Raw genomic sequence first — 27,351 nt, forward strand, 5'->3', positions numbered from 1 at the left:
AGTTTGGTTTTTATTCTTTGTATGATAGGGAGCCGTTGAAGAAGTTTGAGTAGCCATGGTCTGATGTGGTTTTTTTTTTCGTGATTTTTGTTGAGGTATAGTAAATATAAACTGCACCCTTTTAAAGTATGTTGTTCTGTGAGTTTTGACAATTGATCTGTGAAACCACCACTGCTGCCACAGATAAGATATAGAACATTCCCATCACTCAAAAGTTTTCTAGATGATTTTGTAGTTCACCTCTGTCCTCCATCCCTTGCCCTAGAGAACTGACCTCTTTCCTTTCATGTGGATTTTAACGTGCTCACTTGGGTTTCTGTGTTGAAAACAGAATGTAGATCAGGTTGGGGGAAAGAGGATCAGTCTTTCTGGTATCTGAGGCGAGAAAAGGCTAGAACAGTTACAGTAGAGATGCTAAGAATTGTTAGATTCTGGATATCTTTTGAAAGTATTATTGACCAGAATTACGGATGGATCATATGTCGGGTTTGATAGTGAAAGTAAAGGATGACTCCAGTGTTTTTGGCCTGGGCAACTGGGCAAAAGAATGGAGTTGCCATTTAATAGAGGATTTGAGGAGAGCAGATTGGGGGAAAGGAGAGTATCAAGAGCTTAATTTTTGACACATTCAGTAGAGAATCTGTTGTCTCCTTCACTTAGCCAGATGGATGTAAGAGTTTGAGCTGGAGGAGAGGTGTGGCTACAGATACAAATATGGACATTTTCAGCATATAAGTGGTATTTAAAGGAATCAGACTGGATACAGTCACTTAGGAACCAAGAATAAATAGAGAAGAAGTGTAAGGAGTGAGGTTTGGGGCTTATCACTGACTTTACAGGGCAATAGATCTGATGAAAAAATGTTTAGTAATGAGCAAGTATCTCGACATGTTAAGTAATAATGGTAATGATGGTGAATAAGGTTGTGTTTTAAAAAATGAAGCGCCAACGTTCACATGCTTTCTCATTAAAGTAGCTTCTTGTGATGAAATCCTTAGGTTCACCATGAGAGGAATAGATAGATAATGTTCAAAAAAATGAAGGAACTAAAAACAGTGGTGATATTAGGAGTCTGGAAAAAAATTTTTTTTAATTCACTGCGTCAAAATTGTGAACATGAAAATAAGTTTTTTCGCTGTAGAAAATATCTGAGAGGTTTTATGTTTGCCATACAATAAGAAACTAGCAAATAGGAGTGATTTGCACCCCCAAGTCACATCAGGAGGCATGAATGCCTTGAACTGAGGAAGAGCCACAAAGGTAGAGTATAATCTGAGGAGTGCTTTTTCCTAAGGAAAGTGGAAGGAAGAGACATCAAGATAGGAAAATGTACTTCACTGGACTCAATAGAAAAGGAAGGGGTTCAGTGGACCTCCCAAGTTCCATGACTAGGAAGGTTTTGATGGAGGTGGAATGTGTTAAAATCACTTCTTTCAGTAGGCAGACTATCCAATACTAACTGCAAATTTAAGTTTCCTAGAAGTCAGATAAGCAATTATAGGAAATAGCCACACTGATAATGAAACAGTTTGCAGAAAAATATGTATGAGGTACATACTGTGCAGTTGGCCTAATTTGTCTTCTTTAATTGAAACGTTTTCTTTCGAGCCTTCTCCAGAAGAGGTCAGCAGAATCCTAGTTACCAGTCAGTTGGCTTGCTGTGCTTGGTTGGTTTGCATTGTTTTCATGTCTTTTTTTTTTGTAGAGGTATTTTATTTCAGCATTTTCAGATCTGTCTTTGGGCTCTTAAATTAATCTCGTTGCCAAATCTAGAATTAGAGTAGTTAACTGTTGGTTTTTAAAAAATGGGAATAGAAGGTATTTGATTTTTGTATAAAGTTTTTGTTTTTACTTAGTTCTAATATATTTTGAGGTGGCTGTTTGCAGCTTAAACGTGGTAAAAATAACGGAAATTTAGACTATGAGAACACTAAAGTTGCTAATTTTGTTAATAAGGAAGTTGTTAAGAGTTATAAAATACAATTTTGGTCAATTATTTAAGCATTTCTTTAATTTTCAGAATCTGGTAATGAATGACGAGTATGTTGCCTTTTTTACATTTTATATTACATAGGTCTTTTTATTCAGGTTGATCCACCATTTAACTTTGATTCCTTATAACTGAACATAAACACTGGCTAAAGTTTCATTTAAAATAACACAGACCAACCAGTAAATAGAAAAACAACAAATATCTTAGTCATAAATTAAAGACTTTTCCCATTTCAGCTGTTATTTCTTCTTTACTCTTTTATTTGTTCTTTAAAAATATTCCAACCAATACAGATTTTTGGTTGGCAATCTAGCTACTTTTCAGACTTTTATAGATACTAAAATAAATAGGATTTTCAGTCCCTTAATAAAATTAATATGGTGCCAGTATTTGTCAGTGCAAAACTTCTTCAACTCCTTTTTCCTCTTTCTTTTGTGAATATACATTATCAAAGGCGAAGCTCCTCCAAGGTCAGAACAAAATATTGTGGTAATATGTGGTCCAGGATATGAAGACTTAAAAATTCTTGATTAGGATCAAAAGTGCTTTTTATTGATATATTAAAATAATCATATATTAAAATAATGTTGATATATTAATATAATAATAATGTTGATATATTAAATCATTTTCATGATCTCTTTTATATCACTACTAGGTAATAGCTAAGAGAAAAGAGGATTCTGGAAAGATAAAACTTTTGCTTCATTGGATGCCTGAAGACATGTAAGTATTTGGAATACTATTATGAATAAACTGTCTTATTTTTATTAATATCTTATACTAAAAAATTACTTGTTATTAGGTTTGAATATTATATATATATATTTTTTTTAATGATTTTTTATTATATTATGTTATTCACCAAACAGTACATCCCCGGTTTCCAATGTAAAGTTCGATGATTCATTAGTTGCGTATAACACCCAGTGAACCATGCAATACGTGCCCTCCTTACTACCCATCACCGGTCTATCCCATTCCCCCACCCCCCTCCCCTCTGAGGCCCTCAGTTTGTTTCTCGTAGTCCATAGTCTCTCATGTTTCATTCCCCCTTCTGATTTTCCTGGTTTATCGAGTCATTCCTGAGCAGCATGGTTCTTAGTCTCCAAGTGTTTGAGTTTCTTCCAAATTTTTCCTTGTGGGTTGTGGTCTGGGAATATGCATGGGATAATTTCAGTCTTTTGGTATCGGTTGAGACCTGTTTTGTGTCTCACAACATGGTCTGTTCTTGAGAATGTTCCATGGGCATTAGAATAGAATGAGTATTCTTCGGTTCTGGGGTGTAGTGTTCTATGTATATCTATGAGGTCCAATTTGTCGAGTATGGCATTCAAAGCCTTTGATTCTTTGCTTAGTTTTTGCCAGGGTGTTCTGTCTATTTCTGATAGTGGGGTTTTGAGGTCCCCTACTATTAATGTATTTTTATCTATATGTCTCTTTATTCTGGTTAAGAGTTGGCTTGTGTATCTTGCTGCTCCCCTGTTGGGGGCATAGATATTTATAATTGTCATATCCACTTGTTGGATACATCCTTTAAGAATAATATAGTGCCCCTCTGTGTCTCTAACTATAGTCTTTAGTTTAAAATCCAATCTATCTGATATGAGAATTGCTACCCCAGCTTTCTTTTGAGGTCCATTTGCGTGAAAGATGGTACTCCATCCCTTTACTTTCAGTCTGAATGTATCTTTGGGTTCAAAATGAGTCTCTTATAGATAGCAAATGGATGGGTCATTTCTTTTTATGCAGTCTGCAACCCTGTGGCGTTTTATGGGAGCGTTCAGGCCATTTACGTTGAGACTGATTATTGAGAGAGATGATTTTAATGATGCCATGTTGCCAGTAAAGTCTTTGTTTGTATAGGTTGTGACTTTCTGTTCTGTATCACTCTTGGGGCCTTTTTACCTTTATAGAACCCCCCTTAATATCTCCTGTAGGGCTGGTTTCGTGGTTACGAAATTGGTTAATGATTGGCGATTTTGGAACGTCTTTATTTCTCCATCAATTCTGAATGACAGCTTTGCTGGATAAAGGATCCTTGGCTGCATGTTTTTCTCTGAAAGAGCTTTAAAAATGCCCCCNATTTTTCTTTGAAAGAGCTTTAAAAGTGCCCCCCCCACCCTTTCTCTCATTCCAGGTCTGTGTAGACAGGTCTGACATAGTTCTGATACCTTTGCCTTGGTACGTGAGAAATTTCTTTGCCCTGGTCACTTTCAGTACTGTATCCTTGGATCTAATATTTGCGAATTGCACTATGACGAGACGTGGCATAGATTTGTCGTGGTTGACCTTGGAAGGGTCCTCTCTGCCTCTTGGACACGAATGTTTGTTTCCCTCACTAGATTAGGGAAGTTTTCAGCTACAATTTGTTCAAATATCTCTTCTAGACCTCTGTTTTTCTCCACCCCTTCAGGGATGCCGATGATTCTGACATTGGATCGTTTCATAGAGTCAGTAATCTCCCGTAATCTACATTCGTGGGCGTGGATTTTTTTAAGACCAGCTTCTATTTTCGTTTTTTCTTCTACTAACCCATCCTCCAATTCGCTAACGCGTTCCTCTGCCTCGGTGACCCTGGCCGTCAGAGCCTCTAGTTTTGACTGNGCCTCTAGTTTTGACTGCATTTGGCTCATAGAATTTTTAATTTCTGCCAGATTCGCTCTCGTTTCCACCCTTAGAGATTCTATATTCTCAGTAACATTTCGTTAATACTTTTTTCAAGTCTACTCATCATCTTGACCATTGTTACTCTGAATTCCATTTCTGATAATTGGGATACATCCATATGTATTAATTCTGNCCATTAGTTCAATGGCAGCGGCCACAGACTCATTGTCTTTTCTTTGCTGGAGGGGACTACTACTTCTCGTCATTCTGATGAGGAGCGGTTGCGGGGTTGTCCAGAGCCCAAATTATTGGCCGGGACCCAGGCCATGCGCCCTTGCTTTATAGGGATCTTAGGGATGTGGGCTTCTTCTTTAAAGATTTTATTTATTTATGTGGCAGAGAGAGACAGACAGTCAGCAAGAAAGGGAACCCAAGCAGAGGAGTGGGAGAGGAAGAAGCAGGNAGGCAGGCTCCCAGTGGAGGAGCCCGATGAGGGACTCCTTTCTGAACGCCAGGATCACGCCCTAAGCCAAAGACAGGCGCTTAATGACTGCACCACCCAGGTGCCCCGGGATGTGGGCTTCTTGATTTTTCAGCCGGGCTTCTTGATTTTTCAGCCTGCCTTCTGGTGGAGGGGCCTTCCGCGCCGATACTCTGGCCACCCTGTTTGGGTAGAGTCTCTGTGTTCCCTGCGAGAGGGGATGGGGATGGGCACACTGTGAGCTGGTATTTCCAGACTTTTGTTCTCTGGCGGCTTTCCCTGGTGGTTTGCTGTGCCTCTTCTGAGAGTCAGAGCAGGGCTGAAATTCAGCCTCTGTCTCAGAACAGAGGGNTCAGAACAGAAGGATCGCGGACCGTTCTCCACTGATGTTCTGGCCACTTTATCTCTGTTGCCGTTGGTGCTGCTCAACCCTGAAGTGTCCCGGGATGTGTGCTCTTCACCCAGTGTCCCAGCCCTCACTTCCAGGGCCGGCACGTCTCTGTCCTTTGTGTTTCTAACACCGACAGCTGCCCCCACACGCTCCCGGAGCTCCCGGTCGCAGTCTGGATCCAGTGAGCACACCGGAGTTCCAGAGTTCCGTGAGAAGTCTGGTGGCGCGGGCTCCTGGCTCACGGTCTCAGTCTGCTGTCTCGCGGGTGCCGTCCACGAATCCACCCGTTCCCCCATGCAGCTGGCTACCGCTTCCCGGCGCCTGAATGCGGCGGCTCTCTCCCCCTTCCGTTTATCTTCCGATATCTGTGCGCGGTTTCTCGGCTCCCTGGTTCGTATCTCAATACTCAGCCCTGGAGATGTTCATTTGTAGAGATCCAGATGTATCTTCCTGCGTCTCAGGCTGATTCCGTGGATATTCCTGCTGGTCTGGTACCTATCCAGCTCAACTCAGGGGACCGGCTGAAAAAGGGGTCCCCTACTCCTCCGCCATCTTAACCTCNGCTCCCTCTTGGGTTTGAATATTATAAAAGAATTACAGAAATTAAACTGCAAAACATTTTGACTTTTCAGGATGAAAAAATAATCTGTGAAAGCTCTTACAGTACCTTTGTCAAGTTATGAGCTTTAAAACTAGCTTTTTTTACTGTTTTTAATAAAAGTTGTTATAGCAGTTTTTAATCATTTTTAGTGTGTGATTACTTTTCGGGTTTTTCAGTGACCCTTTGGTGGTATGCAAGCAGCCTTAGTTGTGCCTTTGTTTGAATCATTTATTTAAAAAATTTCTAAATATTTTCTAGCACACACTGATATTTTATAGAAAAATCAGGTGACTGGTTTTCTAGCAGCGTTGGGTTTTTCTGGCCCACATGCTCCTTAGTTAGACATTTTCTTTCTTTTCTTTCTTTCTTTCTTTCTTTCTTTCTTTCTCTCTCTCTCTCTCTCTCTCTCTTTTTCCTTTCTCTCTCTCTCTCTCTCTCTCTCTCTTTCTTTCTTTAAAGATTTTATTTATTTATTTGACAGAGAGCACAAGNTTTTCCTTTCTCTCTCTCTCTCTCTCTCTCTCTTTCTTTCTTTAAAGATTTTATTTATTTATTTGACAGAGAGCACAAGCTGGGGGAGGGGCAGAAGGTGAGGGAGAAGCAGGCTTTCCACTGAGCCGAGAGCCTGATGTGGGGCTCTATCCCAAGGTCCTGGGATCATGACCTGAGCCAAAGGCAGATGGTTAATCAGCTGAGCCACTCAGGTGCCCCTTAATTAGACATTTCATGTTTAATTTTCCTTTTATCTTTTCATTAAATTTTTTTTCTTGTTAGAAAAGGTAATGAAAGTGTATCATAGGATGGAATCTCATTGTGTATATTTGGTTTTTCAGAAATTAATAGTTTGTGGTTGACAATTGTCTTTGTTATAAAAAATTTTTTTTAAGATTTTATTTATTTATTTGAGAGAGAGAGAGCATGAGCAGGGAAGGAAGGGGTAGAGGGAGAGAGAGAAGCAGACTCCCTGGGATCATGACCTGAGCTGAAGGCAGATGCTTAACCGACTGAGCCAGCCAGGCACCCTGTTATTAAATATTTTTCTATAATATTGTTTCTCATTCCAAGGAGATGTTAATGAATGCGATGTGAATTAAGAGCTTTTATTCTTTTTTTTCTTTTCTTTTCTTTTTTTTTAAGGGAGAGGGGGTGGGAAGAAGGGCAGAGGAAGAGAGAGAATCTTAAGCAGGCTCTACCTTAGGTGTGGAGCTCAAAGTGGGGCTTGATCTCACAACCCTGAGATCATGACCTGAGCCAAAATCAAGAGTCAGATGCTTAACGTACTGAATCACCAGTGCCCCATGAATTAAGAGTTCTTAAATAGATTTGGGAGTTTACAATACATGCTAACATGTTAATAAAGACATCTAGCTTTTTTTTTAATCCTGGGACTATCGAACTGCCGTTAACAAGTAGAACATATTTTCTACCACTTCCCCCCTCTTCCCCCCACGTTTTGTAGAAATGCTACTGTAAATTATTTTGAAATGGCTGTGTAAATCTGTTAAATTTATTTAATGAGCTCCTTTTTCTGAAACATTAAAGTTACCCATTTTTCTGTTAAGAGCTATTAAATTCAATACACACACTGCAGAATGTTACGGTTTTCGTTATGTATTGTCATGTATTGTCTTCCTGAAAGTTTGTGCCAATTATAATCCCACCTACTACATTAGAGAGCTTATTTCTCTGGCTTACTATTAACACATTGATTATTATCACTCTTACATTTTGTATTTCTATGATTACAAATAAGATAATTTTTAAACTTTTTAATCTTTGATGAATTGTTGGTTTGTGTCCTTTGTCTCCCCTGTCCCTTTATCCCCAATGAGTATTCACCTGTTTCATACTGATTTTTGGAGCTCTTTTATGTTAAGGATATAAACATAGTTCCTTTAAGATATATTAAAATATATGTGTATTCTTAATATTTTGGAAATTGATCATTCCAAATTCTGAATTGCTTTTATTTTAATTTCCTGGTAGGATTAAATTTCTCTGAATTCAAGATTTGATCACATGTGCATTTTTTTTTAAATGGGGTTTAATCTAGTGGGGTGTTTACTTATTTCTTCATTAAAAAACTTGGTGTCAACATAAAGAATATAGTGAGTATTATAATAACGTGATACAGTGACAGAGTAATGCCTAGAATTGTTGCATTACTATGTAGTACACCTGAAACTAACATAGTATTGGAAGTCAACTGTACTTCATTAAAAAAAGAAAAAGCTCATTGTCAAATTGTCATCAAGTCAAGCTCAAGTATGAATTTTACTTAGTGAATTAAAAGACAGTGTTTTATAATGCATGTTTCTAAACTTGATTCGGTTTGTCACCAGAAATTCCTAACTCATTCCCAAATTCATTCCTGAAATGTCACTGCCATTTTTTAGCTGAGACTCTGCGTCCCATTGATGTTCCTTGGCTCCTGAAAAGCTTGTTAACCTAGGTGGCTCAGTTACACTACCAGAAAAGTCTGGGTAATGTGAAGTTATATGAAGAGTAAGTTTAAGATTAACGTTATTTCATTTATGACTTGTTTTTTACTTCATAGTCTGCCTGACGTGTGGGTGAATGAAAGTGAACGACATCAATTAAAAACTAAAGTAGTTCATTTATCAAAGCTACCCAAAGATACTGCCTTGCTTTTGGATCCAAACATATACAGGTAATTTAATTCTTGATTTGCTGTTTTGCTTTTTGAATTGTAATCTTAAATCTCCCTAAATTTTGGATATAAGGTTAGGACTTATTTTTAAGTACTGAATTTCAGTACCAAGCATAGTTCGCTTTCTGGAGCTTTGTATATGCAAATTCCATCACAAACGTTTATAAAGTTGTAGGATCCAGAAAGATAATGTTTTGGTAAAGTTATAATTCCAGATTTATTTTACATAGCTTAGATTGTAATATATATAGCATTTTGAAAATAAGTGCCTTTTGTTTAAGTATGTAATTCTTTTTATAATATCATACTTTTGTGGGTCTGGGAATATATCCCATGTGTCCTAAAATTAAATTGGTTGAATCTAAATTATACTCCACCCAAACTTTTTAGAAGAGCAGTTTAAATATTGTTGTGTTTGTTTTTAAGAGGTGGCTCAGTGTTCACATTGCTAATAATTTTCTGATCTGACCTTTGTTTTAGTGTGCTGTGCTTATGAAGGTATAGGGGGGGAAGGAGAAGAGACCAACATTTCTGACTATGTGCTGAGTCACTTTGCTAGGTGCTTACATACACTTCATCCTCACAGCAGCCTGTGAAGTAGGTGTTACTATCTCTGTTTTACAGATTGGAAAACTGAGGCAAGAGTTTAAATAGCTTGCCCAGGGTTACACAGATAGTATATGACTGAACTCTCTTTACTGCCTCCATCCAAATGACATATACTAGGGTGATCAGAAAGTGGTGAAATTGCTTAAAAAGCACTCTTCGTGAGCAAACTTTCTCTGTTTTTAAAATCAATTTTAATTTGATACATATTTTGCATAGGAATAGGTTGAATAAGAATAAGATAGCATATAATAATTGATAATCCCAAATGTGAATTTTAGCTATCATAAAGAGACTGTGTCCTATGCCAAATTCTGAAGCAGTTAAACACTTTGAAGGTTCTGTTCATTCTATGTCTCAACTTTTTGGAATGTTACTAGTATAATAGGATTTCTTATAATTGAAGATATCTTCTGAGAATGAAATTCTAACATAATGGACCTTACCATGGGGAAACACTGAGACTCTTGAGTGTTCCTTACTCCCCCGAAATTTAAACATCTTCTGATGAAGGTGCTAAGAATAAGTACCATAAAAACTTATTTTTTGTGGGATGAACTGTGTTATCAAGAGATTAACTGGCGTAGTAAACAGTGAAATTACCTTAAAGGAGAAGATTGAGGGAAATCCACTACCAAAAATATGGGAAAGTCACAATTTACCTTTCCTTTATAAGAAAAATAATTGAATATTCTTTATTTACTGATTCTTAATGTAGGGTTTATTTCTGCTTACTCTTTGAAGGGGGTAATTAAAATTAGCATTCTAAAAGAATGATATTTTGGGAAAACTACCCTGCTATTAGAACTGGCTGTAAACATCCCTTAGGCAGAGGGTTGACAAAGGGGCATGAATCTTAATTACAAGATTGACTGACTTCTGTGTTCTGCCCTTCATTCTACTTCCCCGCCACCCCCCCAAGGGTCTTCCTTTTTCACAGACCAGCTAATTTTTGTAATTCTTGTGTACAAGGAAGCAAATTAGACATTTTAGTGAATGTTTTTAGTGACTTAAAAAAAATTGAGGGCAGAACTACTGTCCAAAAGAGTGTAGGAATTGCATTGCATGTTCTCAAAAGTGTTTGTCTCCAGTTCTTATTGATTTCATTTTCGGTTAATGAACATGTTCTTAAGATATATTAAATGCATCTATGGAGTTAATTTTCTTTAACTGTATTTCACCCCCCTCCTCCAATCCCTGCCCTGGTCTTAACATTTAGTTTTGAGTCTAAACTTTCATGCTTCTCCTCTTCCGGAAATTAGAATTGAGTCTCTCCTAAAGCAGTACAGATTAATAGAACTGGCTACATTTGCTGTGGGGTAACGTGTGAGCAAGGGCTGTATTTTTATTTGGAAAACTTGTGAAATTAAGTAAAAAAGCAATTGTTCTAACTTGTTTCAGGAGAATTATTTTGTAGCTTATACACATCTCAAAATGAAAGCATGACAAACCTTCCAAAAATATATTAACTTCAAAATGAAACTAAAAACATATTTATTTAAGATTTAAGCATCAGTTTTGAAGCCCTAGTTGGTTAAAATGCATGCATTAAGCATAAGAATCTCTTTTATAATCATATTAGGCTATATGAAAAGGATTTATTAAAAAGCTGTATTATGTAACTGAGTTTGCATCCATTAAAGTGTGAATGCTTTGGAAATAAATTTTAATGATCAGTTATTATCACATTGCCTATACCTTATTTAATGCTTTTAAAAATGTCTCTTTTGAAATACTTAATGTGTTTTTGATTCAGTTGAATAAAAGAATATTCCTTTTTCTCTTTTTCTAGAACAATGCCGCAGAAGAGGTTGAAGAGGTAAAAAATAAATAAATACATAAAAAGCAAACAAGCGGGGACACCTGCAGTCTTAGTCACTGACAATGGGTTTAGTAAAAGTTGCACATTAGAGTCAACCCCTTTCCTTTTTTTTTTTCTTAAATCCAGTATTTAGAGTAATATTTATGCTTAGTGTAAACATTCTGTGAATGAAGTAGGCTCTTCTGTGGAATATATTAATATATTACTGTATATCCACATTTTCATGGAATGGTACTGTGGGAGACTGAGCAAACACTCTTTTGGCAACTTAGTGGAACAGCTTCTTAAAGGCTTTGCATGCTTGCTGCTTTAAGCTGCTTTTTTTCCCCCCTTTAGCGATTACAGTAGTTTATATTGGAAAGAAAACAATTACAACGTGTGCCCTTAAAAATACCAAAAACACTGTAAGGATATTTGTCTTGACAGTGTCTATTGATTTGAAGTCATATTAGGAAATACTTAGACAATGAAAATTATCAAGAGATAATTTACCTTTCAATTATGATAAATAGATGTGATTGGTTGCCATTTGTGTTCTTTTGCAGAACTCTGATAAGAAAAGTGTTCAATTTGTATTTAAGCAAACAGTGAACGACATTTGCAATCAACTAAAAATTCGTCTATCGAATTAGGGCTGAAAATTTCTGTTAAAGAGTGTTGCAGTATGTCTGGTGGCTCCCTTTTCAGGACTAGGGTTCTCTCATGGAGTACAGTATGTTAATATTTACCTATATAACTAATCTGTTAACGGTTTTTGAAAAACCTCTATTTCAAATTATTTGAATAATCCTCATATTTTCATTTTAACCTATATAATAAGCCTCTAATTTTTTTTTTCTGAGGAAAACATTTGGTTTATGAGTTGTTTTTTCTTAACATAAGAAAAATTGTGGTTTTTTTTGTTTTGTTTTGTTTTTTTTAAGTATTTTCAAACTGAATCCTTTATACACCAAAGTTGGTTTTGAAAAGGAAAATAAAATCACTTTCTTGCTTGGTAAGCAAGAAGCCATATGGATTTTTTTTAACTTACAGAAATGGAAATATGTGTAACTTGTTAGTATTGTATCAAACAAATGTTGCATAGAGATAATAGAACATTGCTTGTAAATAATTCAGCAGATTTGTAATATATTTTTATATTATGAAATGTACTGTAGATGTTTTTCTAGAGGCATGAAAGTTAAATGTATATATTATGGGTAGAAATAATATTGAAGGATATTGTAATTCACTAGTGCTGCCAGAGGAATTGTTAATAAAGCACCTTCTTTAACAATAAATGTCTTTGCAGACTTAAGGGACTATGTACTACTGTTAATATCTATAAGAACAAAACACATTGAACATCCTTCCAGAAAGTCTTTGAGGGAGGACCTATACCCATAATAGAATTATGGCACTCATTTCTGACAGTGACCGTGAAATCAATTATTTCCTTACTGTTGGAAGGACATATTGTAAAGTATATGTGGTTATATGCAGTCAAACTGCAGAAAATACTCCTGATTGAGGAGTTTTCACTTTACTACACTGATATAAAAACCAGCAGTTTTTACACTAAATTTTTTAAAGAAAAGAATAGACAAAAATATAGAATTAAGCCTTTGGTTCCAAAATGGGAAAGGTTCCATGATACATAAATCATTTCTCATTTACTTTTAAAAAATTTTAAAAATAGTAAAAATTATGGGAGACTTTATTCGTTAACAGTGGGGTAAAGAGCTATATACATGAAATGAGTCATATAAAATTAAATGAAGTGCAAATAAAAGCACTGCTACTATAAGACATTCTGGAATGGTTGTTTAATAAGGGTATTTTCCATTTGATCTGTAGCAAATGTGATTTTATTTTTGAAAAGAAAAAAGCAGTGTGTTTTACTTTTTTTTTTCTTTTGCTTAAGCACTTCATCAATTGCTTTATTCTGTATCTACGAAGTAATCTGCAATCTCCTTTGTTCTTTTAAAATTTTGAGTTGTTATAAAATTGCCAAATAGAAGTGTTTCAGATATATAGTTTGTACCTGTATTTTTTATTTTATTGCCTCATGTTCTTGTAAGTCATTCTTAATTGACCGATGATTGTAGACCTTGCCTGAGTATTTTTTCTAATAAAACAAAGCAAATCACATTTAGCTTCAGAATTGTAACAATTCAATTAAATTTTAAAACGACCTCTGAAATATACATCTCATATTTTCTTTAAGGGCACAGCAAATAAATTCATTTTTTCATTGTTTGGAAATATTTAGATGTCAAAACCAAATTTCATGGTTATTGATTAGCTAGCCTCTGAGGTACTCAGTCACTTGTGGTACTTTGCTGCTTATCTGACTTAGGTCTGGTTCTATATTAACACACCAAAAAGAATATGGAATTAAAATGAAATAGTTTTATAACTTGTATATATACATGTATACAGACATGCAATTGGGAAATAAGTGTGAAAATTTTAACCAAAAATAATTCATTTAGTGATGTTTACCATTTATATTTTTCCTCCTAACCCCCATATATGACATATTCGTAATATGGCGCCTGAAATTATCAGTCTCTTATTCAGAATCCATTGTATATGTCAGCAGCAGGCAAACTGCAGCCCACAGGCCTATCCATTCATGTACGTGTGGTCTGTGACTGCTTCTCCCTGTAGTGGCAGAGTTGAGTAGTGAGAACTTAAGGCCTGCAAACCTAAAATACTAATCTCTGATGTTTTAAGGAAAAAATTTGCCAGTTCCTGGTATAGTTGATAAATTTTTGAAAAATAAGCCTAGGACACACAAATTAATCTACGTTTTAATCTGATAGTATTAAATTTGGTAATAAGCCAGTACAGCAAATTTCAGTGAAAGTCCTTTATACTTTTCAGTAAATATTGCTATATTAGGTACCTGCAACAAATGGTGTTTTTAAAAAAAATTTACTTGAATTTCTCAGTAGTTACCAACACATCACCATTTGTGTTTTTGTATCCTTAGGACTAAATGAGATTTTGTAAATCAGATTATGTTTAAACCATAAGGCACATCTGCTCTATATTATAAAATAATTATGGAAGTAGAAAATATTGTAAAATTTAAAGGTGTTTATTTTTCTAATAAACTTTTTCCTATATAAATCTTCCCTAAAGTGGACACACATGACTTCTGAATTTCAGATGAAAGAAAATTAAGATGAAGAGTAATTAACTCTGAATGCGTATTTTAAGATTTGTTTTACTCTGAAAGCATTGATAATCATGTCAGTAAATCTTTGACTGTAAAACTTTTTTCCCTCTCACACCTTAATAAAATGTTTTAAATATACAAGTACTCTTAAAAGGATAGAATTTGCCACAGTTATTTGAAACATCTTTTATTGTTTGCTATTTGGATTCTTGTTTTAATAATATACGATTAACAGAAGTGTTAGATGCTCACATAACATTTATTTATTTATTTTTTAAATATTCATTTATTTGACGGAGAGAGAGGCAGCCAACGAGAAAGGGAACACAAGCAGGAGGAGTGGGAGAGGAAGAAGCAGGCTCCCAGCGGAGGAGCCTGATGTGGGCTCGATCCCAGGACCCCGGGATCACGCCCTGAGCCAAAGGCAGACGCTTAACGACTGCACCACCCAGGTGCCCCTCAGATAACATTTAAAATGGGAATATACGGTTGAAGTCTGTAAAATAGTTGGGCTTTCTTTATACTTAAATTTTTTTTTTAAAGTCTTAATACCTCTGCATAGTTCTTTAAAAGGCAAACACAAATTCTTAGTTTAGGTAGCTTCTCAGTATGAAAAACTGATATTTATCTGTAAAACAAGGCCTAGGTTTGCAGACCTACAAGGAGATGCTAATAAACGTATAGTCTTTATTAGAAAGGCAGTTAAATCCTGTATGTCATTTGAATGTTTTGGAGTTTTGTTTAAAGCTTTATTTTTAAGTGATCTCTACACCGAACACGAGGCTTGAACTCACAATCCTGAGATCAAGGGTCTCATCATGCTTCACCGAGCTAGCCAGGCAACCCAAATATTTTGGGGTTTTTGGGAGAAGTAATGGTACATTTTGAAAATGAAAAATGTTCTTTGAGAAAATGTAGAGACTATTTCTTAAAAGGATAAAATTTGTTAGAAAACATATTTTTCTTTTTTAATTCTTAAAGAATCTGTGACCTGGTGGAGGAGTTTATAATTCCAGCACTACAGCTTTATTATTACTAAGATTTTATTTATTTGAGGAGGGAGGGGCAGGGAGCAGGAGAGAGAGTTGAAACAGACTCTGTACTGAACGCAGAGCCAGACGCGGGGCTCAATCTCGCTACCCTGATCACAACCTGAGCCGAAACGGAGTCGGACACTTAACCGACTGCGCCAGCCAGGTGCCCCAACAGCTTTAATATAATTAAGGGTCTGCAGTGTTCTTTTTTCTTTTTAGGTTAGAGTATTTTGTCATTTCTAATGGTTATGAGCCTCAAGAGCCTTAAAAATGTAATGAAATGCTGTATTTTTATTTTTAATTAAAAAAATTTAAAATATTTTATAGTCCAATTTATTTTCTGAATCAGGTTTGCATGGTGTATAATACATGGTTCTACTACTCTGAAAATTAAAAAGGAATTGTAAGTGGCTACAGTAGGAATTAACTGTATTTTTTTCTAGGTCAGTATTCTTTTCACTATACCAAACTGCTTTTCTCAATGTGTGAGAGGAAATAAATGTGCATTGTAATACCACTGTAAAGTTGTTTTTAGTTTTTCTGCCATAGCCAGTCCCTAGCATGATACATGGCCCCAAATAGTCTGTAAAATAGTCTGTTTGTTGAAAGAGCGTTATAGGTGGGTACTTGCTGCAGAAACGTATTTTGGAGAATTAGTCCATAAAACACTGGTAAGGTTGAAACAACCCGGCTTAAACCACACTGTGATAATGTTTATATACCTTTATTTATGAACCTATAAAGGGTGCTATACTTCAGTTTGTATGAACATTCTCAGTATAAAGGATTATTGATGTTATTATGTTTTTACATATTTGGTTGTAATGTGACCATTTGGGGTTTATTTTTACTAAAAAGGCTCAATTTAGTTTTTGGTTAAAGCTCCTTTTTTTTTTTATAATAAGACCTCAATTTATATGAATAACTTTTTTCATTTAAATTCAGTTAGCCAACGTACAGTATATACTTAGTTTCAGATGTAGCGTTCAATAATTTATCAGTTGCGTGTAACACCTAGTGCTATGAGTAACATTTTTAAGTAATAACACAACTTTGAAGGAATTACCCAGTATTTGATTTCTTTACTTAAATATTTTATCATGGTCCCAGCGCATTGTCCCCCAAAGGACCTATTCCTCTTCAGTATTTTAATGCTTCTGCTAAAGAAAAATCTATGTGTTACAAATCTTATGCATTTATTAAGAAATTGCCAAGGTATAGTTCCTATTAAAACCATTTCAGGAATTCATTTATGCCTAATACATCTTGCATAAACTTATTACATTTTGGGCCTTTTTCCTTTTAGAAGAACAGTTTTCTTAGAGACTGTGTAGCAAGGAATAATAATAGATTGTAAAATGTGGACATTTACTCTTGATAGCTGGGCCCAGTGTAAGTAGTTTAGTATAAATATCAAGTGTTGCAGAAGAGTAAGTCAGAAGATTCCTGGGTTAGGTCTTGAATTTCCTAAGTTAAGAGAGCCTAGCTGGTTATATTCTTAATACTTGAATATTTTCTTAATACCTACATAATAGCTTTAAAAAGAGTGTAGTAAATGTCGTAAGTGTCATTCTTTATAGAAGTTAAGAAAGCTTACTTAAATTTCTGTGCACCTCCTCCATGTATGTTCTTCCCTAAATCAACCAAAATGCCTAGTTTTCTATTTAAATGTAATTCAGTCAGCACTTCATTCAAAATTTGTCTTCAACATCGGTAGCATTTTAAAAATGTATTTTAGTTTCTTTGTTGTTAAAATTATAATCGCCAAAATGAAGAAAGTAGTAGTGGAGGAAATAGCGATAAAAGTGAAAGTCCTCCCTTTAAACTGACCACACTTCCCTGGTCTCTGGATAAATATTCTGTTGAGTCCTTCCCCAAAGGACTTGTGCTTGTTCCTTAAATTGTTACCTACTCAGTTCTAGGATTTGGCATTTACTCAAGACCTCTGTATAGTTCTTTGTTCTTTTTTATGGCCAGGTATGATGTACCATAAATTATTTAGTCATTCCCTGTTGGTTGACATTGAGATTGTTTACAGATTTGCTGTCATATAATTAATACAGCAGCATCCTTGAAAATATAGTTGGAGCGATCTCTGTACTGTAGTCTCCTGGGAGGGATGATTAGCCGACTTGAAGAGTTAGTGAGTTGTGTCTGTTTTAAGTTTTGGTATTGCCAAAATTTTTCTTGAAAAGGTGCTGCCAGCATAAACTCCTATCAATTGGATGTGAATGTGTTTTTCCCTGCACTGTACTAATATTTAAATATTATCAACCTTTAAATTTTAGTCAGTCTAAGGTGGAAAAGTGGGTTAAGAGAATTGCCTGGGTTTGATTCTCTGTTCAACTGAAAACTGATTTTGTGGTTTTGGGGAAGTTGAACTTGTGTCTGTTTTTTCATTTGTAAAATGGCATGCTATTATAACTTGACAGGATTTGTGTACTCTGTTTTGGTGAGCATGGTTTGAAAGAGTACAATCTTAATCTTTGTATCTTATTACCCTTTTTAAAAAAAAAGATTTATTTTAGAGCACGAGACCGAATGGGGGGAGGGGCAAAAAGAAGGAGAGACAAGCAGACTCCCTGCTGAGCTCAGAGCCCACAGTGGGGCTCCATCCCATGATCCTGAGATCATGACCTGAGCCGAAATCAAGAGTCGGAGGCTTAACTGACTGAGCCACCCAGGCACCCCTATATCTTCTTATCCCTTTAAACCCACTCAAGATACGGTCTAATCTTGTCATTGGAAGAAATCTCATGTAAGTTCCTTCATCTTTCTGATTATTCTTGGAGAATAAAAAGTTCTCCAATCGTGTAATCACAAAAATAATATCATTTTCCTTTTATTAACTTCAATAAGTATTTTGTCTTTCAGTTTTAATTGTACAATTAGGTGAGTTTTGACATGCATATAACCATGAAATCAATAACGATTAAGACACAGCATTTCCATTGCCACCCATAAGTTTCCTCATGCTGGTCTGTAGTATGTCCTCGGCAGCCCAGTCCAGCCAACCACTGAGCTGTGCGTCTCTTAATGTGGATTGGTTTGCGTTTTCTGAAATTTAAATAAATAGAATCATACAGAATGTACTCTGTGGTGTTTGGCTTTCACACAGCATAATGATTTTGAAATGGAACGATAAATACTCTAAATATTTAAATTTTGTGCTTATCTAGTGAGCACATTTTTTCTGTGTTTTCTATTTGTATTTTAAGTAGGTAGCAGGGGCACAAAATTACCTGAACTCTTCTGACTTCAGATTATTATTTCACATCATTACTTTAGATTTATTAAATACAAAAGACTTCTGGGGTGTGATTAGGCAGTGTTAAAGATACTTTTAAGGCAGTTTTTAAAAATCAGTTATCTGTTTAATCATAACTGATTATCAGTGGTTAAGATAGTTGTGTGACCTGAGACGGAAGTCTTTAGGTGTTTGTACTGGAGATATTAGAGCAAGTATTTCTAGCAAAGAAATTTGCTGTTGTGTTAGGGATGTCCTGAAGTTAACAGTTAGACTTCAGATTTAATAAAATGCTAATGGAACGCAGAATTTTAGAGCACCTGGAAAGTGCAAGGCACTGCTCTGGATACTAGAAGTTCAGCAGTGAACAAAATAAATATTCTTGATCTCATGAAACTTAAATATTCTTGATCTCATGGATCTTAAATATTCTTGATCTCATGGAACTTAAAACTGTGTGGATGGGAGATGACAGGCAATGTGTAAATGAGTAATATGTACAGAGGGGGTGAGGTGGTGCACGTTCTATGAAGGAAAAAGGGGTAGAGAATTTGTGATGCAATTTAAGTAGGGCAGTTCATAAGGCCTTATCGATGGGTGATATTTGAGCAAAGCCTTGAAGGAGCTGAGTGGGAAGTCGTGCAAGTATCTGAGGGATGAGCATCCTGGCAGAACAGCAAGTATAAAAATCCTTGAGGCAAGATCGTTTATTCAAATATACATTTGTTTCTTACGTTGTTCTAGCATGACTCCGGGTATTGGTGATGCTGCATTTAACAAGACATTAAAACACATTAAAAAGTAATTTTATCTTTGAGGAGATGGGTAGCCATTGGAAGCATTTAAGCAGAGAAAAGCTATGTTCTGAATTGTTTTTAAAGGGTCATTCTAATGACTGAAGAATTGACTATAAGGGAGCAAAGGCAGAGGCTGGATGAGTGTTTAAAAGGCCATAAGTATAATCTGGAACTGGAATGTGTTGTGGTGGTAACAAGTTGGAACTTGGAAATTGATTTGGAGGTAGATTTGCTGAGAGTTCAGATGAGGTATGAGAGTTAAGAATGACTCCAGGTTATTTTGGCATGAGATACTGGTAGGGTAGAACTGCCAGCCTCAGTAGTGATGGGAACGACTGCAAGATGGACAGGGTTTGGGGAGAGCTGAATTAAGTAAGCTTTGAATGGTTCATATTGGGATGCTTATTAGACAGCCAAGGCGGAGGTGTCATGAGTTAGAGGAATTTTTTTTTTACTCTCTTTTTTTTTTTTTAAGATTTTATTTAGGAGAGATTGCGTGCAGGGGGAGGAGCAGAGGGAGAGGGACAAGTGGACTCCACGCTAAGGGTGGAGCCTGACATGGGGTTTGATCTCAGGACCCTGAGATCATGATCTGAGCCCAAACCAAGAGTCGGATGCTTAACCAACTGAGCCACCCAGGTGCTTCGAGTTAGAGGAATTCATAGTGGAAACGATTTAAGGTAGAAGACTGATGAATGCAGTTTACATATTTTCTTTGAAAATCTAGGTGAAGTTGTTACACTTCATAAAGATGAGTTTATCGTTTCACCACCAAAGAAGAGTTTATGTTCCTTGAGAATCGGCTTGAGCAAGAGCAGGACCCTGGGCACTTTATGAACAAGCAGTGAGCTGCAGTAATTCAACCTAAGACCTGGTAGAAACAGATACTATTTGATCAGCTTATCAGCTGCCAAATGATGGTAAAAAAATGGATCAGTGGTTCAAGTTGATGGTGATAAAAAATTGGGGATAGTAAGACAACTGCCTATCCTTACATCCTGTGTACCAAAACCCAATTAAATCACTTTTTTTAAACCAACATGGGAATGTTTTGTTTTAAGATTTTATTTATTTGAGAGAGCTGGAGAGAGAGCGTGAGTGGGGGAAGATGGGCAAAGGGTGAGGGAGAAGCAGACTCCCTCCTGAGCAGGGAGCCCAACTTGGGGCTCAATCTGAGGACCCTGGGATCATAACTGAGCTGAAGGCAGACACTTAACCGACTGAGCCACCCAGGTGCCCCTATTTTATTTTATTTTATTTTATTTTTTATTTTATTTTATTTTATTTTATTTTATTTTATTTTATTTATTTTATTTTATTTTATTATTTTATTTTATTTTATTATTTTATTTTATTTTATTTTAGATTTATTTATTTTAGAGAGAGGGATAGAAGCAGTCTCCCTGCCGAGTGTGGAGCTGGACTCAGGGCTTGATCCCACCGCCCTGAAATCATGACTTGAGCTGAAATCAGGAGTTGGACACTCAACCAACAGAGCCACAGAGGCGCCCTGAGAACATTTTATTTTTTTATTTTGTATTTCAGCCAGAAATTTTTTTAAAATTGAAATTTAATTTGCATACAATTTTACATTAGTTTCAGGTATACAGTATAATGATTCAACAATTCTATACATTGCATAATGCTATATTCTCTGCTATACTTTTTATTCCTGTGACTTTTGTCATTCTTTGACTTATGTCACTTAGAATACTTTCTAGGTCCATCCATGTTGCAAAGGACAAGTTTTTTTTTTTTTATGGCTGAGTAATATTGTTATTTTTACATACATATTGTATATATGCTATATATGTACACATACCACAGTTTCATTTATCTACTAATGGACACTGGTTGCTTCCATATCTTGGCTATTTTAAATAATTCTGCAATAAACATAGGGATGCATATATCTTTTCAAATTAATAGTTTTGTTTTCCTTGGGTTAAATACCTAGCAGTGGAAATACTAGGTCATATGGTAATTCTATTTTTAATTTTTTGAGGAACCTCCATACTGCTTACCACAATGGCTGCACCAGTTTGCATTCCCACCGATGGTGCACAAGGGTTCCCTTTTCTCTACATCCTCACCAACACTTGTTATTTCTTGTCTTTTTGATACTAGCCATTGTGACTGATGTGAGGTGATAACCTCATTGTGGTTTTGATTTGCATTTCCATGATGATTAATGATAAGTGAGCATCTTCTCATGTGTCTGCTGGTCGTCTGTGTGTCATCTTGGGAAAAATTTCTATTCAGGTCATCTGCCATTTTTTAATTGGATTATTATTTTTTTAGTTGTATGAGTTCTTTATATATTTTGGATATTAACCCCTTGTTGGATATATCATTTTGCAATTTAAGTGAATCATCTTAAGTCTTTTACTTAATAATGTGGATTAAGTAGGCACACTACCACTTGGAATAATGGGAATGAGTGAATGTTTATCAAACACCAAGTGCCTTACTCTGTGAAATTGGTATCACTCCATTTTATGGTGGAGGAAACAGGTACAGAGAGGGTAAATGATATTTTTATGATCACATAAACAGTAAGTATTTGGAGAAATTTCTTGGAGAATTTGTGAGTGATATCCCAGAGAAACTGACTTTCAAACTGGACGTAGAAGGAGAAGGTGAAATTTGCCAGAGGAAATGGCATGTTCAAAGAAGACAAACAGTTTAGTACAATTGTCTAAATACTTAGTACCCAACACCCACGTAAACTGCTTTGAACAAAAATGATTATTTTCTGTTCATACTTCACAGACTGGAGAGTCGGGAGAAGGTGGCAGTAATGTAATTTCTGTATGGTGTGAAGTGCCATGTTGGAGTTATCCCTGGGGTATTGTGGAGGCACAGAGAGCATTTGGCCAGTCCTGGAGCATTAGAGCAGGCCCCACTCAGTTACCTTTTAAAGATGATGACCTACTTAGTGCTGGAGAATGGAGGGGGAGATGGAGCGGTTAATCGGAGGATCTCCATATGCCACAACAGGGAATAGCCTAGGATTGGGGGTTGAGGCTGGTGGTAGTGGTGGGTGGATGGGAAGTCCCCAGAGGTAGGGAGGATCCCCTGCCGAGGACCTTATCTCCATGCATCACAGTGTGGGCTCTATGTGAAAGACTGATGGGAGAATGGGGCTCCTGGGTGGCTCAGTCGTTAAACGTCTGCCTTTGGCTCAGGGCATGATCCTAGGGTCCTGGGATCGAGCCCCACATCGAGCTTCCCGCTCCGCTGGGAGCCTGCTTCTTCCTCTCCCACTCCGCCTGCTTGTGTTCCCTCTCTCACTGGCTGTCTCTTTCTCTGTCAAATAAATAAATAAAATCTTAAAAAAAAAAAAATTGATGGGAGCAATTTAAGGTTGCAGGAAGGGAACTGTTGGTCAGATTTGTTTTGGCCACCATGCCTAGTAGTAGATAAGAAGCTGGGCCTGGTAGAGTGACAATGGGAAGACTCGTCCCAAGGCTGCCACTCTGCCTTGCTGTCCAGGGAGTGGAAAATAAAAGGAGTAAGTCCTAATTTTCAGAGATGTTCAAGTTTTACTGAGAAGTAATTTTTCAAGATTTGAAAATAATAGAATTCATTACTGGGAAAGTTAATATCAGGTTTTAATCAAATACACTATCATAAATACACTTGCTTTGGAGTGAGTTGAGGGATTAGCATAAGTGTCCTTTTTGGGACACCTGGGTGGCTCAGTGGGTTAAGCGCCGTCTTCGGCTCAGGTCATGATCCTGGGGTCCTGGGTTAAAGCCCCATGTCAGGCTCCCTGCTTAGGAGGGAGTCTGCCTCTCCCTTACCCTCTGCCCATTCCCCCCATGCTCTCTCTCCTGCTCTCACTCACACTCTAAGTAAATAAAATCTTTATTAAAATTTTTAAAAAAATAATATAAGATATAGAGAATTATTTTTTAAGATTTTATTTGAGAGAGAGAGAGCACAAGCAGGGGGAGTGGCAAAGGGAGAGGAAGAAGCAGACTCCCCGCTGAGCAGAGAGCCCAGCATGGGGCTCAGTCCCAGGCCCTGGAATCATGACCTGAGCCAAAGGCAGATGCTTAACTGACTGAGCCACCCAGGCACCCTGAGATATGGGAAAGTAAGGTACAGCTGGGGCGATGTTCACAAAATGCATGCTCTGGAATTGTATGCATTTCCTAAAGATTGGCTATAAACTTGTTAGCTTTAAGCTAATTTATAAAGCTAGTGTAAAAAGAAAGTTACAAGATTCATAGTGTTTATACTCTGTCATGAAGCATTAGAATTGGCTGGACAGAGAGGTGAATTTGCATGTCCTTCGTGTTTAATCCTGATAATTAACATATGAAATAAGGGTTTCACTATTTTTGTTTTATAGATAAGTTACTTAGGTAACTTTCCCAATGCTATACAGCCAGCAAGTTGCTGAGCCTGATTCTAAACCCAGAGACCTTAGTACTATGCCTTTTTTTAAGGTTGAGGGTGGGGGGAGAAGGGGAGGGGCAGAAGAGGGAGACTCCTAAGCGGGCTCCACACTCAGAGCTGAGCTCGATCTCACGACCCTGAGATCATGAGCTGAGCCGAAATTGGGAGTCAGCCACCCTGGTGCCCCACTACTCTGCCTTTTTGATAAGTTGTTAATTATTTGAATGTATTTGTCAAGGCTGTGTTGAAAGCCTTAAATAAGCATCTCAGAAAGAAAATTAGTGTTAAGGAATTTTTTTTTTTTTTAATTCTGTTGGGCTCTCTGGCATTTTAGGGGATTCCTTGTAACCTTCAGAGGCTTTCTTTCTTTTCTTTTTTTTTTTTTTAAGATTTTATTTATTTATTTGACAGAGACTGCACACAAGCAGGGGGAGCAGCAAAGGGAGAGGGAGGAACAGGTCCCCTGCAGTACTAGATGCAGGGCTCCATCCCAGGACCCTGAGAGCCAGAGCCGAGTCCAAGGCAGACGCTTAACCGACTGAGCCACCCAGGTGCCCCATGTCAAGGAAATCTTAACCAAGTTTTCCTCATCCTCCTTGTCTGCTTCCAAACTAGTTCCACTTATTAATGCAGCTCTGATTGCCTAGGGATTGAAATTACTTTGAAAAAAATTTTTTTGAAATTACTTTTAATTTATGACATATAACAAGATAAATATAGTTAAAAAAAAAAAAAGAAGCAACAGTGGAAGTATTTTATCTTCACTTATTTCTTCTCTAATGTTCTTCCTTTATGCAGATCTGAGTTTCTGACCTATATCATTTCCTTCTCTCTGAAGAACTTTTCTTTTTTTTAATATTTTATTTATTTTTAAGCAGGCCTTACACCCAACATGGGGCTTGAACTCACGACCCCGAGATCAAGAGTCATATGTTGTATTGACTGAGCCAGCCAGGCGCCCCTGAGGAACTTCTTTTAATATTTCTTGCAAGACAGGTTACTGGCTACAAATTCTCTCAATTTTTGTTTGCCTGAGAAAGCATTTCTTTACTTTTTTTTTAAATTGTGTCATTGGGGCGCCTGGGTGGCTCAGTCATTAAGTGTCTGCCTTTGGCCCAGGGTGTGATCCCAGGGTCCTGGGATTGAGTCCCGCATCCGGCTCCCTGCTCTTCTGGGAGCCAGCTTCTTCCTCTCCCACTCCCCCTGCTTGTGTTCCCTCTCTCGCTGGCTGTCTCTCTCTCTCTGTCAAATAAATAAATAAAATCTTAAAAAAAAATAAAATTGTGGTGTCATTGACATACAATATTAGATTAGTATCAGGTATACAACACAGTGCTTCAACAGCACTTCAAATATATACATACTGTGCTTCAATATGTTCACACACACACACACATACATGGACACATTATGAGGTGATCACCATGGTAAATCTAGCTGCCATATGTCACCACACGAAACTGTTACCATATTGTTATCCATATTCTCTATGCTGGACACTGCACCCCTGTCACTTATTTTATACCCAGAGTTTGTACTTTTTATTCCCTTCCATTTTGCCCCAGATCCCACCCCATCTCCCCTCTGGCAACCAGATTGTTCTCTGTATCTATGAGTCTGTTTCTGCTTTGTTCATTTATTTTGTTTTTTAGATTCCACATATAAAGTGGAATCATATGGTATTTGTCTCTCTCCTTCACTTCTGAAGGATAATTTCACAGGATACAGAATTTTAGCTTTTTTTTTCTCTCAACACTTTAAATATTTCATTCCACTTTCCTTAATTGTGTGGTTTCTGAGGAGATGTCTGATGTTATTCTTATCCTTGCTCCTCCGTAGAGAAGGTGGTATTTTTTTTTTTTTTGCCTCTGGCTTCTTTCCAGAATTTTTCTTTATCTTTGATTTTCTGTACTTTGAATATGACATGTCTCGTTGTAAATGTTTTTGGCATTTTATCCTACTTGTTCCTGGAGCTTCCTGTACCAGTGGTTTGTGTCTGACATTAATTTTAGGAAATTCTCAGTCTCTATTTCTTCAAATATTTCTTCTATTCATTTCTCTCTCTCCTTGTCTTCCCATTGCATGTAGCTGTCCCACAGTCCTTGGATATTCTGGCCCCTTTTTCTTTTCTTTTCTTTTTTCTTTTCTTTTTTCTTTTCTTTTTTCTTTTCTCCTTCACTTTTCCAGTTTTGGAAGTTTCTACTGATAGATTCCTGAGCTCACAGATGCTTTCTTCGACCATGCCCAGTCTACTAATGAGCCCACCAAAGTTATTCCACATTTCTTTTACAGTGTCTTTAATTTCTAGCATTTCCTTTTGATTCTGTTAATTTCCGTCTCGCGTACATTACCCATCTGTTCTCGAATGTTGTCTACCTTTTTTCACTAGGGTATTAGTACTTCTTCTCTTACCATATTCATTTTTTAAATTTCTCAATCAGACAAATGCCAGCAGGCTCACTGTATCTGAGTCTGGTCCTGATGCTTGCTCTGTGTCTTTAAAATGTGCTTTTTGCCTTTTAGCCTCCATGTAATTACTGAAAGCTGGACATGATGTGCCTGGTACAAAGAACTGTGGTATTTGGCATCAGCAAAGTGGTGGTGAGGTAGGCGGGGAGGGGAAGTGGGTTATAGTCCAGCTGTTAGGGGAGCGTGTGCTCCCCGGCTGTGACCTTCACAAGCACTCCGTGTTTTTCTCTCCTCAGCTGGGGCAGGATGGCTAGAGGAGGCTGGAGTTGGGTAGTGACCTTTCCCCAACTGGAAGACTTCTCCCAGATCAGTTAGACTCTCATAAAACTGTCTAAGTTTAGGCTCTGGTAAAATGGTTTCCCTCGAGGACAGGTCTTGTTAAGAATTGAAGAATTCATTGGGTGTATTTTAAAATGTCTACTTTCCCCCTACTTCTGCCAAAAGCAGGAGAGAACTTTTTTCTGTCTTCACTCTAAGAACCTGTGAGAATTCCTGGAGGTACAAGTTAGAAAACTGTAGGAGGGCCTTCCCTAAGGCTGGGTCCCCTTGCAGTTTTTGCCTCTCAGACTTGTCCACACTAAGCCTTAGCAGTTTGCTAATTATGGTTCAGGTTTTTCTCCCTTAGTGCTGGTTCCCATGGGGGTTTCTGCTCCAGGAAAGTTGTGAGTTTCTTTATCCCCTTCTCTGTCTCTCCAGTTTGGGGAGCAGTGGCTTGCCCTCTGGTCTCAATTCTCTGATGAATCTAAGAAGAGTTGTTGACTTACAATTCAGCTTTTTCACTTGTTAGGACAGTGATGACTTAGAAACTCCTTACATGCCCGAAGAGAAACCAGAAGTTGAAACTGTTGGAAATAAATAGTAATCAGCTGTCGATTTATCCCTTGCTCTGGCGTCGGTACTGTAAGTGAGAGTAAGTATATTCAAGGGTCAGGGGTATGTTTTCAGAGTGCATGTTATGTAATTTATATCATCTTACGTTAAGCATTCTCAGCCAAATTGAAGGACAGTATTCTCGTTTTTATTAAGTTTTGTTTTTCCTCTACAATCTATTCAAAG

General features: G+C 37.0%; 1 protein-coding gene across 1 annotated transcript in view; it reads left to right on the plus strand.

Annotated features, from left to right (window-relative positions):
- Positions 1 to 13,357, plus strand: part of AEBP2 (AE binding protein 2) — a 65,159-nt gene extending 51,802 nt beyond the window's left edge. Inside the window, exons 6-9 of the mRNA XM_034644986.1 lie at positions 2,652 to 2,719; positions 8,634 to 8,747; positions 11,146 to 11,172; positions 11,721 to 13,357. Of these exons, the coding sequence (XP_034500877.1) occupies positions 2,652 to 2,719; positions 8,634 to 8,747; positions 11,146 to 11,172; positions 11,721 to 11,766 (255 nt within the window). The 3' untranslated portion in view covers positions 11,767 to 13,357. The remainder of the gene's footprint in view (positions 1 to 2,651; positions 2,720 to 8,633; positions 8,748 to 11,145; positions 11,173 to 11,720) is intronic.
- The last annotated feature ends 13,994 nt before the right edge of the window (positions 13,358 to 27,351 follow it).

Source organism: Ailuropoda melanoleuca, chromosome 16, assembly GCF_002007445.2.
Source record: "Ailuropoda melanoleuca isolate Jingjing chromosome 16, ASM200744v2, whole genome shotgun sequence".
In the NCBI taxonomy this organism is placed as follows: Eukaryota; Metazoa; Chordata; class Mammalia; order Carnivora; family Ursidae; genus Ailuropoda; species Ailuropoda melanoleuca.